The 10,290-nt window shown below is 45.5% G+C and overlaps 1 protein-coding gene across 1 annotated transcript in view; it reads right to left on the minus strand.

Moving 5' to 3' along the window:
* Positions 1-9,596, minus strand: part of MAB21L3 (mab-21 like 3) — a 28,911-nt gene extending 19,315 nt beyond the window's left edge. The window contains exons 1-2 of the mRNA XM_040230959.1: positions 9,494-9,596; positions 8,643-8,884 (exon numbers count right to left, since the gene is read on the minus strand). Coding sequence (XP_040086893.1) covers positions 8,643-8,678 — 36 coding nt within the window. The 5' untranslated portion in view covers positions 8,679-8,884; positions 9,494-9,596. The remainder of the gene's footprint in view (positions 1-8,642; positions 8,885-9,493) is intronic.
* Between the last annotated feature and the right edge of the window lie 694 nt (positions 9,597-10,290).

The following is a 10,290-nucleotide window of genomic DNA, read 5'->3' on the forward strand; positions in this document are numbered from 1 at the left end:
AAATTCCAAGACCTCTAAAGCAGGAGTCAGCTTAGCAAGGCTCAAGGGCCAGCAAGGAAGCTGCTGTCATTACAGGAGGGTAAAGAAGGAGAATAAAGAAGATGAACTTGAAAGGGATGGTGGGGGACAGGCTATCCCACAGGGTTTTGTGAACTTGGTGAGACTCGAAAATGGGATAATAATACCTGCTCTCCAGGTTGGTGAATAGGAAACAGTCTAACGTATGTGAACAGGGCACAGCTTGCTTCCTGTATGTCATCAATAAATGATGGTTCCCTTCTCCCCTGTGTTCACTCCCTCCTTTGGCTCCTAGACTCATAAGAAAAGGTGTGCAATGATGTTTCTTCTGACTCTGCACAGAAAGTCTGGAAGAACTGGAAGGGGCTCTTTGTTACTTTACGTGGGAGGCACCTACTGGCGTATGATAAGCACCTCCCTCACAGATGCTGGGGAGCACGGTTCTTGTCTGACCTTAACTATGAGGATCAGGTCTGTGTGCACGTGTGCTCAGTTGTGTCTGACTCTTTGCAATCCCATGGACTGTAGCCCGCCAGGCTCCTCCAGCCATGGAATTTCCTAGGCAAGAATACGGACAGGGTTGCCATTTCCTCCTCCAGGAGATCTTCCCGACTCAGGATCGAACTGGCATCTCTTGCATCTCCTGCATTGGCAGCGTGTTCCTTTACCACTGTGCCACCTAAGAAGCCCTAATCAGGCCTATCCTAGCTTCTGATTTCATCTTCTTGCCACAAGCAAGAAGCTGTGTCCAACTGTTTTGCAACCCCATGGTCTGCCAGGCTCTGCACATTCCACAGCTCTCTGTATGTTCATCTCACGACATTCATCCATAGAAGGGACCAAGGGTAGCTTTCTTGAGCATCTGTAAACTACCAAGATTCTGCATCTTCCAGAGTGTGTAAGTGAAAGAGAGAAGGTAGAGAGGGGAAGGTCATTTGCCATGCCAAAAATAAAGGCAAATGTTTGTAGAAGCATAATCAAGGGTCCTTTCCAGTATAGGACTTCCCTCACATGTTAGGATTCAATTCTATTAGAGCAGTTTTTGCTGAACATCCACTTTATGCCAAGTTTTGTGCATATCATGTGGTCAAGAGGTTGACAGCAGACCAATAAGAAGGAAATGGCAACCTACTCCAGTACTCTTGCCTGGAAAATTCCATGGACAGAGGAGCCTGATAGGCTACAGTCCATGGGGTCGCAAAGAGTCGGATACGACTGAGTGACTTCACTTTCACTTTCAGTGCTAAATACAGGCTTCCCAGGTGGTACAGTGGTAAAAAATCCACCTGCCAATGCAGGAGGTCCAAGAGACATTGGTTCAATCCCTGGGTCGGGAAGATCCCAGGAGTAGGAAATGGCAACCCACTCCAGGATTCTTGCCTGGAAATTCCATGGATAGAGGAACCTGGCAGACTATAGTCCACGGGGTTTCAAAAGAGTTGGGCGCAACAGAGTGACTGAGCGCACGCATGCACAGTGCTAACTATAGGTTTGCACAGGATGGTGTGGGTGCAAAGGAAATGGAAGCTGCCTCTAGTTTGGAGGCCTTCCTGGAAGCCTGGTGTGTCAGAGTTGTAACTTAAAAGGCTGGCAGCAGTTAGCTGGAAAGAGAAGGGCATGAAGATTGTTCTAGAAAGAGAAAACTTAACCTGAAGAGCACAAGCAGAGAGACACAATTGTTTTCACTTTGTTGGAGCAGATGTTACCTTGGAGGAGGATGGTGAGGTGGGAGAACAAACAGTGAGAGGTCTGGAAAGAAAAGGAAGAAGAATATTAAAAACAAGGTCAAAAGTTAGTGGCTGAATGAGATAAGGTCCCTAGATGGCCATAGTTTGGTAACTAGAACCAGCGTGACATGTTTGGGGAAAACAGTGGGCGTTAAGTCAGGCAGCAGTGGGTTTAAAGAGAATGGGAGATGAGCGAGTAAACTTAGAAGCAAGAGACTGCTCTGGGAAGCTTGGCCGGAGAAGGAAAAAACAAGACCAAGGACAGCAACACGTTTATTTCAAAAGGACACACAGATTCAATGCTGAGAGGAAAAAAGCCAGTGGAAAAGGAGGAAGGCAGAGAGCAAAACCCCCCAAGAAGGGTTTCCCAGCCAGGAGGAGTCATGGAAATCCAGAAACCTGGTGAGGAGCTAGCCTTGGTGTTTCAGAAGGGACGAAAGATGGGTGCAGATGTGGATAAAGGCACAGAGTTCCTGCCTGACGCCTGTCTTCTTTCTAGAGCAAGGCAGCGTGCTGACAGTGAGGTGAGACGAGGAAGGCAGGGGGACTTGGGTAACAGACGTTGGCAGAGGCCTCTCTAACAGACGAGGGGCTGTTAGGGTCTCCAGAGGCTGGTGTAAAGGTTCCGGGCTTCCCGGGTGGTGCCAGTGCTAAAGACTCTGCCTGCCAATGCAGACGATGCAAGCGATGTGGGTTTGTTCTCTGGGTTGGGAAGATCCTCTGGAAAAGGAAATGGCAACCCACTCCAGTATTCTTGAAAATTCCATGACAGAGGAGCCTGGTGGGCTACAGTCCTTGGGGTCACAAAGAGTTGGACATGCCTGAGCACTCATGCATGTATGGTAGATAGGCAAAGTTTCCAGGCAGTACCAACACTCCATTGTGTGTCCATGAGGCTGTGAATTAACAGTGGGCTGAGTTGTAAGAGGTTGTCCAATACCCCTCAACTCTCCAGGGCTAACAGTAGAGAGGTTAAGATTAGAGTTTGCTGGGCTTCCCTGGTGGCTCAGTGGTAAAGAATTTGCCTGCCAACACAGGAGACTCTAGTTCAATCAATCCCTGATCCAGGAAGATCCTACATGCCACAGGGCAAATAAGTCCATGCGCCACAGCTATTGAGCCTACAGTCTAGAGCCTGGAAACCACAACTATTGACCCCACGTGCCTCAAATACTGAAGTCCACGCACCTAGAGCCTGTGCTCCACAACAAGAGAAGCCTCTGCAATGGGAAGCCCACACACCACAGTGAAGAGTAACCCCCTGCAACTAGATAAAAGCCTGCACAGCAGCAAAGACCCAGCACAGTCAAAATAAATAAATAAATCAAAAGAAAGATTAGAGTTTGCTGGCACCATCTGGAGAAGAGAGAGGAAGCAGGTCAGTGGTGGGCCATGTTTTCAAGCCTGGGCAGAGAAAGGATGAAGTCAGTTTGGGAGATTAAGGGATATTGGACAAGTTCACCGGCCAGATGTCTGATCAGGAATAGTGGAAGAAAGTAATACAAGGGCTAACTAGATAGAAAACTGCAGTCAGAATGGTTGGGAAATAGTCATTTCAAATAGTTAAGGTCTCCGAATGTGTGAAGGACTAAGGCTAACTTCCCAGATCTTCCAACTCCATTGATGTGAATTCACAGAACTTGAATGTTAGCAACATAATGGTGATTCAATAGGAAGGCTTCTGCAGGTGGCTCAGAGGGGAAAGAATTTGCCTGCTGTGCAGGAGACACAGGAGACGAGGGTTCAATCTGTGGGTCAGGAAGATCCTCTAGAGGAGGAAATAGCAGTCTACTCCAGCATATATCTGCATACATATTTTGTTTCTCATGTTAATAAGCTAATGGAAGATTTATGACCATATTCACACTACTATATAATTTTTAATTGATAAAAACTTGAGAGAAAGTGTGTGTGTGTGTGTGTGCGCATGCACCTCTTGGAAACAGTTCTCCATTGGGAATCTCTTCTACAAATTATGCCACCATTTGGTGGTAGAATTTTCTCACTGGCGAGGACAAGTTCAGACACTCCTTAGAAGACACCTATAATTTCTCACTCATTATTCCTCTAAACCAGCAGTCCCCAGCCTTTTTGACATGAGGCACCCGTTTCGTGGAAGACAATTTTTCCACACACTTGGGGTGGAGAAGGGGTGATTTCAGGATAATTCAAGCACACTGCATTTATTGTGCATTTTATTTCCATTATTAGTACATCAGCTCCACCTCAGCTCATTAGGCATTCGGTCCCACAGGTCGCAGACCCCTGGTCTAAACCACAACCTAGAAACCCCAGTTGTTTCCCTTCGCTCGTCCTGACCATGGCTTAGCGAGGTATAACAAGAAGATTCTAATTCAGGGTGCAGAAAGCAGGGAATGGGGCTGGAAGCAGCTTTACAGGGAGCAATCTTGGTGAAAGAAGGAGGCTCCATCCCACGTAGAGACCAGTCGCTAGCCCAACCTCAGAATCCCTTGGATGGCTCTCAGACTTCAGGAAGCAAGCTAAGACATCAGTTGCAACCTAGAAGCAGCATTGTCATTCCATTTATTTCATGGCAAAGCTTTGAAGCAAACTGAAGATGGATCAAAGCTCATTCAGTTCAAGCTTTTTTTACCCCTTTGTGCACCACGCAGCTTTCGGGATTTCCTTGACCAGGGATTGACGCCCCCTAGCAGTGAAAGCGCCGAGTCCAAAATACTGAACTGCCAGGGAATTCCCCCATTCAGTCGAAATTTGACTTCGGGTGCCTGTTTAAGTTTCATTCACTTTCTCTGCTGATTAGTTCAATGCACTAAGGTGTGTTTCTCTTTCTAAAGAGAAACATTTTTGTTTCTAAAGAGAGCATTGGTGGATGCCACAGAGCAAAAACAAAAATGAATTATAATAATTTAACCAGGCCCAAGATGCTAGGTGTATGTGGTTGAACTAGATTATCTTGTTCAACCCCTGCATTGTACTGACTGGAAAAGTTATGCCACACTCATTAGTGTGCAGATTCAATCACTCTAAGCAGAGTTTCCACAGAAGCAGTCATCAGAGGCTGTTGGCACTTTCAAGGTTTGGCCATCCATTTTCTGTGGGTCTCCTGCCCTCCAGGGAATGTCTACACGCCCATGAGTGTCCACCTCCGCAGGCGCAACATCAGGCGTGCTGTTGGCCCACGTCATTTGCTACTATTAACAGCTCGTCTGGGAACAATTTACTGTTTCAAGTATAAATTATTGCCAATTCAAGTTTATTCCTTAAAATAACATCAATCTGACTCACTTGTATTCCTGCATACTTTCCCGAAAGAGGTAGGGGGTGTAAGAAAGAGCATGACAGGAATGCCACACAGGGCTGGCCACACCCATGAGCAAGCAGCCAGTGCAAATGCCATCCACAAGGAGTGCCGTTGGGAAAAAAGGCTGAGAACTTCTTTCTAAACAACAGGAAGTCAGACTAAATTCTGGAATTGCCTTAACTCCAATAATCAGTTTTAAAAAGTAGTGGTGTGGGACTCCCCTGGGGTCCAGTGATTAAGAATCTGCTTTCCGATGCAGTGCATGTGGGTTCAATCCCTGGTCAGGAAACTAAGATTCCATAAGTTTCAGGGCAACGAAACTCATGTGCCACAACTGGAGAAGCCTGTGCACCACAACGAACTCTCAGAATAACCAAAAAAAAAAGTCGTGGTTGTGGGACAGACACTGTTTCTGTCTTTCAGCGGTTAATAATTTAAAGGACTGGAAACTTAAATTCAGTGATCCATACAGATAAGACATCACAGTCCCTATCTTTTTAGACTAATTCTTCCATGACCCAAATGCTTGGACCCCCACAGGATATCTGCAATTCATATATAGCAGAAGCTATAGTAACAACAGCCCTGCAGAGGCGAGGCTGGTGAGGCATTGCAGTGTAAAAGATACTTTATAAGGCTTTTTGAGGCTTCCCTGGTGGCTCAGATGTAAAGAATCCGCCTGCAATGCAAGAGACCCAGGTTCGATCCCTGGGTCAGGAAGATCCCCTGGAGGAGGAATTGGCCACCTACTCCAGTATTCTTGCCTGGGAAGTCCCATAGACAAAGGAGTCTGGTGGGCCTCAGTCCATGGAGTCACAGAGTAGGACACAACTGAGTGACTAACACACATACGGATCCTTAGAGCCTCTGGATAATCCTTTAAGGTGGGTGTTCTGGTAATCCTCATTTTACAGAGGAGAAAACAAGTTCAGAAAGTGTAAGTAATTTACCCAAGGTCTGGGAGTTGGCAAGCCACAGGAATCCACACCCAGGCAGTGTCCTTGTTCACAATCACTGCACCACTCTGCGTGCCCAAGGACAAGGTTACTGGGAATGAAACCCATGCTAACTGCTTGAATGGGGTTCCCTGCGCTGGAAGTCCTCTCCGCATGTTAAAACTCGACTAATTTAGTATGAGCTGCTAAGGCTTTGTCTTCACTCTGTGGAAGACCTCTCCCATCAGAGCTCACAGTGCTCTCTTTCCCTCAAGCACCCTGTTCAAATCTCTGTGTAGCACTTGTGATGTTAAACATTTGCCTGTCTGCATGGGGAACTTCCTCCTTTTAGCTTTGGGCTTATGTGCAAAATCTGCAGGTGAGACAGGGCCACCCTTAAAGACACCCAAACACAAAACGTCTCTCTCACTGAGCAGGCCACATCCAGATCTGTGTTTTGGGTGCTGTGTTTTGTGCTGTGTGTGTTTATGGTGATATAGAGGGTTTAGCAGAGGAAACGTAGTTTGGTGCATAACAGAGTAGGTTGAAACCTCAGCACCTTCATTAACTCTGTGACTTTGGACACATTTAATTCACATGAGCCTCTGCTCCTTTCTATAAAAATGGTCATATGCATGGATCATGTGGTTGTTGCTTACATGACACACTGCAGGGCCTCAACCTGCCAGCACCTTTAACACTCATCTCACATTATCTTCAATGAGGCCTGAAGATACTTCTAACCACATACATGCAATGATCCTATGTGAATTTCAAGAGGGAATAAAGATATCCAAGGCACTGTTCTTCCTTCTGGAAACTTCTACAGAATACAATGATATAGTTAAGTCACCACCAAGATAACAATAGGAAAGGTGTCAGGAGCTAAGATACAATTGATGGCCAAATAAATATTATCAGTGATGATTATGATGGGAAGTCATAGAAAGGCACAAATGTTTTGTGTTGGGGCGTCAGGTTAATCTTTCATGAGAAGGTGGACTCAGAGCTGAGTTTGAAGGATGAGTATGAACCAGAAAAATGAAGAAGAGGGGGATGTCTCCCTGAGTGGTGGAGGGAGAGCTTCAGCCTGAGACCTTTTCGGGGCACAGTTCTTCTAGGACAGGACTGTCAGACCCAACCACCCATAGGGGCAGAATAATGGACACACGCAGGAGAGGGAGGGCTGGGGAGGGGGACTGTCAGACTCAGCAGCGCCACAGCCTCCAGCGGGACAGATGCTCAACTCCAGTCCGTGGCTGCCAGGCAAGAAACTAGGACCTAGTTTCAACACCTGCATTGCACTGACTGGAAAAGTGATGCCGCAGATAGTTTGATTTTTTTTTTATTATTATTATTCCAGAGAGGAAGGAAATCTGAATTTCTATGCAAAATTTCACTATTTGGAAATGCTTGTAACAAAATTGAAAAATCTGAAAAATTCTCTGTGGGCCAAAGAAAACACATGCATAGGCTGGAGTCAACATAGAGAGCTTTTGTTTAGAATTTCTGTGATTGAAGATGCAGGGAAGCAGAGAGTAGAAAGATAAAATATTATTTGAATGCCAGGCTAAAATATTTGAACTTTTTTCTTTCAGAAAACGCAGGACCATGGGGAAATGCCAGGTTACACAGTTTCTCCAAAGGGAGAAATCACTTTGTTTGCTATAATTTTTATTATCATACGTTTTTCCCCTATTTATCTCTCTTAATGGATTTGGCTAAGAAATCAACTTGATTTTATCACTATAATAATGAATTCTACTTTGTTAACTTATAAAGGCATGAAAACACTAAACTAATCTCTAACTCTTAATATTTTAGTTTAAAGGGTGGTGCTGTCTTAGCAGCTTCATCTGTAAACAGAAAGGCTTAAATTAGATAATATTTACGGTTCCTTCAAGTTCTAATATCCTAAGAGCCTATGACTCTACAGAGAATAAATTAATTGGTTCTTAATCCATGTGTACTAAAAATACAGTGAATTAGTTCAGTCACTCAGTTGTGTTTGACTTTGCAACCCCATGGGCTGTAGCACGCCAGGCTTTCCTCCCCATCACCTTTACATTTTAATTTAGCAGTTTTACAGTTTTCAAAAAGTTGTCTTATTCACTCTTTTTCAAAGACCCCCACTAAGATCCTGTTATCACTCCCATTTTACAGGGAAAAAAACTGAGGCTTAGACAGGTTAAGTGCTTTGCTCATGTCCACCCAGACATCAGGCTTCCCAGGTGGCGCTAGTGGTGAAGAACCTGCCTGCCAATACAGGAGACTAAGAGACAAGGGTTCCATTCCTGGTTTGGGAAGATCCCCTGGAGGAGGGCACGGCAACCCACTCCAGTATTCTTGCCTGGAGAATCCCAGGGACAGAGGAGCCTGGAGTCGCAGAGACCCCACTGAAGTGATTTAGCATACCTATATGCACCCAGGCATCAGTGGGGAGCCGAGCTGCAGCCAAGCTGTGACTCTCTGTTCCACATTATATACCCAAAGTACCTCTTGCACTGAAATCTCAAAGGCAGGACTTAAATATGGTAAATTCCTGAACACTCTTATGGGTGATGGTCTTGGGGCATTTTCTATGTCTTTGGAATCAGCCTGAAATCCTTTCTGCATCAAGGTTGGTGGGGTAGGAGGAGTGGGAAAGAGCATGTGGAAGAGACTGGTATCTGTCCTTACCTTATTCAGCAGGCAATCTTCTAAGTCTCCTTCCATCCGGGATTTCACGGCTTCCTGGTCAATTCTGAGCAGAACAGCAGCGTCTCTGTCTGCCAGTGGAGACAGTGCTTGTTGTGTGGCTTTCCCAGTGATGTTAATCTCTGGAGGCTGAATTTCTCTGGGAATGTGTGGGGACCGGAGACTTACCTTCTCAATGCTTCATTCAAGTTCTTATTTCCAAATTGTGAGCATCCGTCTTTTATCTTTGGGAAATAAAAATCAGAAAAGAATTGAAGAAGGAGAGTTGATGAAATTGAACTTGAGTCCAACCTAATTTTACTCTATTCAGCTCTGTTGACATACGCTTTCACCGAAGGGCAATTTTCCAAGTTGTATTTTCCACTCAAATACTCAAAGGTTCCATTCAAGAGAGAAATGACTGTAGGTGGCTTCTTCCCACCTGTTTATGCTCTTATCCTGACACTAGATGCCTCTTTGAGCTCGGTATCTTATATCTCCTTGTTCTAATCCTGTTGACAGTAAATAGTTTCCCTTGCTCTCCCATCCAGAAAATCCTGCAAATGAATCTACCTCCCTTACAATAAACAAATGGGAAACTGCCAAACAGCCAGCAGCACCATCATTATATCTACAAACAAGTGATCAGGACACAACAATTTGCATGTGGAAACACACACACACACAGATATGGACACACACAGGCACAAGCACAGAGATACACACACACAAGCACACCCAGGGACGGCAGGACAAGAATCCTTCTGCTCACCTGCTGGCCTTCCCCCCAGAAAGCTAGCAGTAAAAATAAAGTCAGTGTATACAGCCCCCTCAGGAGTTGAGGAAACACTCACATCTGGTTTTGCCAGCAAAACAGTGTTGGAAAACAGCTCAGGCAGCAAATTCCCAATCTGGCTGGCTGAGGCTAGTTTTATTACAGAAAAAAAAAAAAATCGAAATGGCTTGATCTCTGAACTTGGTAAACATCAGAGTCAGCTATTGGATAATCTAAAGAAATTGCAGTGCTTCTGGGAGCTCAGCTCTATTCGGAGCAATGTTCCAAAGGCGAGTGTCTTTCCAAACCCACCTCTGAGCGCTCCCTCTCAGTGCTCAGCAGCAGTGCTGGGCGCCTGGGCCACTCTGTGTTCCGTAACCACAGCATTTGCATATATTTCCTGAACTTGGCATCATTTGAAAGCCACATCAGAGCTCAGGCTGCTCGGCAGGTGCTCCACCCACCTCGGTAATCCCAGTGTTCTGTCCAGCTTCTACAGCTCACCTCTGGGAATCTGTGTGTGCGTGCATGCATGCTAAGTCAATTCAGTCGGGTCCAACTCTTTGCGACCCCGTGGACGGTAGCCCACCAGATTCCTCTGTCCATGGGATTCTCCAGGCATGAATACTGGAGTGGGTTGCCATGCCTTCCTCCAAGGGATCTTCCCAACCCAGGGATAGAACGGTTGTCTCTTAGTCTCCTTTATTGGCAGGCAGGTTCTTTACAACTAGAGCCAATTGGGAAGCCCTAGGAGGGAACCTGTACACTGATATATTAATATTAATACATCTGGTAAAGCCAGCACTCCTCAATACTGCCTCAATTTTTCATTTTCTTCTATTTGTAATTTTAAATCTCCTGCTTTTGATAGCAAAT

Source organism: Oryx dammah, unplaced genomic scaffold (assembly GCF_014754425.2).
Source record: "Oryx dammah isolate SB20612 unplaced genomic scaffold, SCBI_Odam_1.1 HiC_scaffold_28, whole genome shotgun sequence".
Lineage (NCBI taxonomy): Eukaryota > Metazoa > Chordata > Mammalia > Artiodactyla > Bovidae > Oryx > Oryx dammah.